The sequence below is a fragment of the Antrostomus carolinensis genome, unplaced genomic scaffold, assembly GCF_000700745.2.
Source record: "Antrostomus carolinensis isolate BGI_N321 unplaced genomic scaffold, ASM70074v2 scaffold46195, whole genome shotgun sequence".
Lineage (NCBI taxonomy): Eukaryota > Metazoa > Chordata > Aves > Caprimulgiformes > Caprimulgidae > Antrostomus > Antrostomus carolinensis.
The window spans coordinates 3,818-4,024 of record NW_010317916.1 but is presented as its reverse complement, the minus strand read 5'-3'; the positions used below and the strand labels follow the sequence as shown (position 1 = coordinate 4,024).

The 207-nt window shown below is 66.2% G+C and overlaps 1 protein-coding gene across 1 annotated transcript in view; it reads left to right on the top strand.

Moving 5' to 3' along the window:
- Window positions 1-43: 43 nt before the first annotated feature.
- Window positions 44-207, top strand: part of LOC104525554 (protein flightless-1 homolog) — a gene marked incomplete at both ends in the record, with an annotated part of 3,603 nt that continues 3,439 nt past the window's right edge. The window contains 1 exon segment of the mRNA XM_010168739.1: window positions 44-173. Within this exon segment, the coding sequence (XP_010167041.1) occupies window positions 44-173 (130 nt within the window).

The window sequence follows — 207 nt, the reverse complement described above, 5'->3', positions numbered from 1 at the left end:
GGTCCCCTGCCCTGCAAGGCCCCCTGGGGTGGGGAGGACACAGCGTGCTGTCCTCTCCTGACTCTCCTCTCACCTCTGTATCCATCAGGTTCGTCTTTCTCCTGGACCACGGCCTCAACCTCTTCGTGTGGCGCGGGAGCCAGGCCACGCTGAGCAGCACCACCAAGGCCAGGTAGGGCTGGTCAGGGTGGGGCTGAGGGTGCAGGG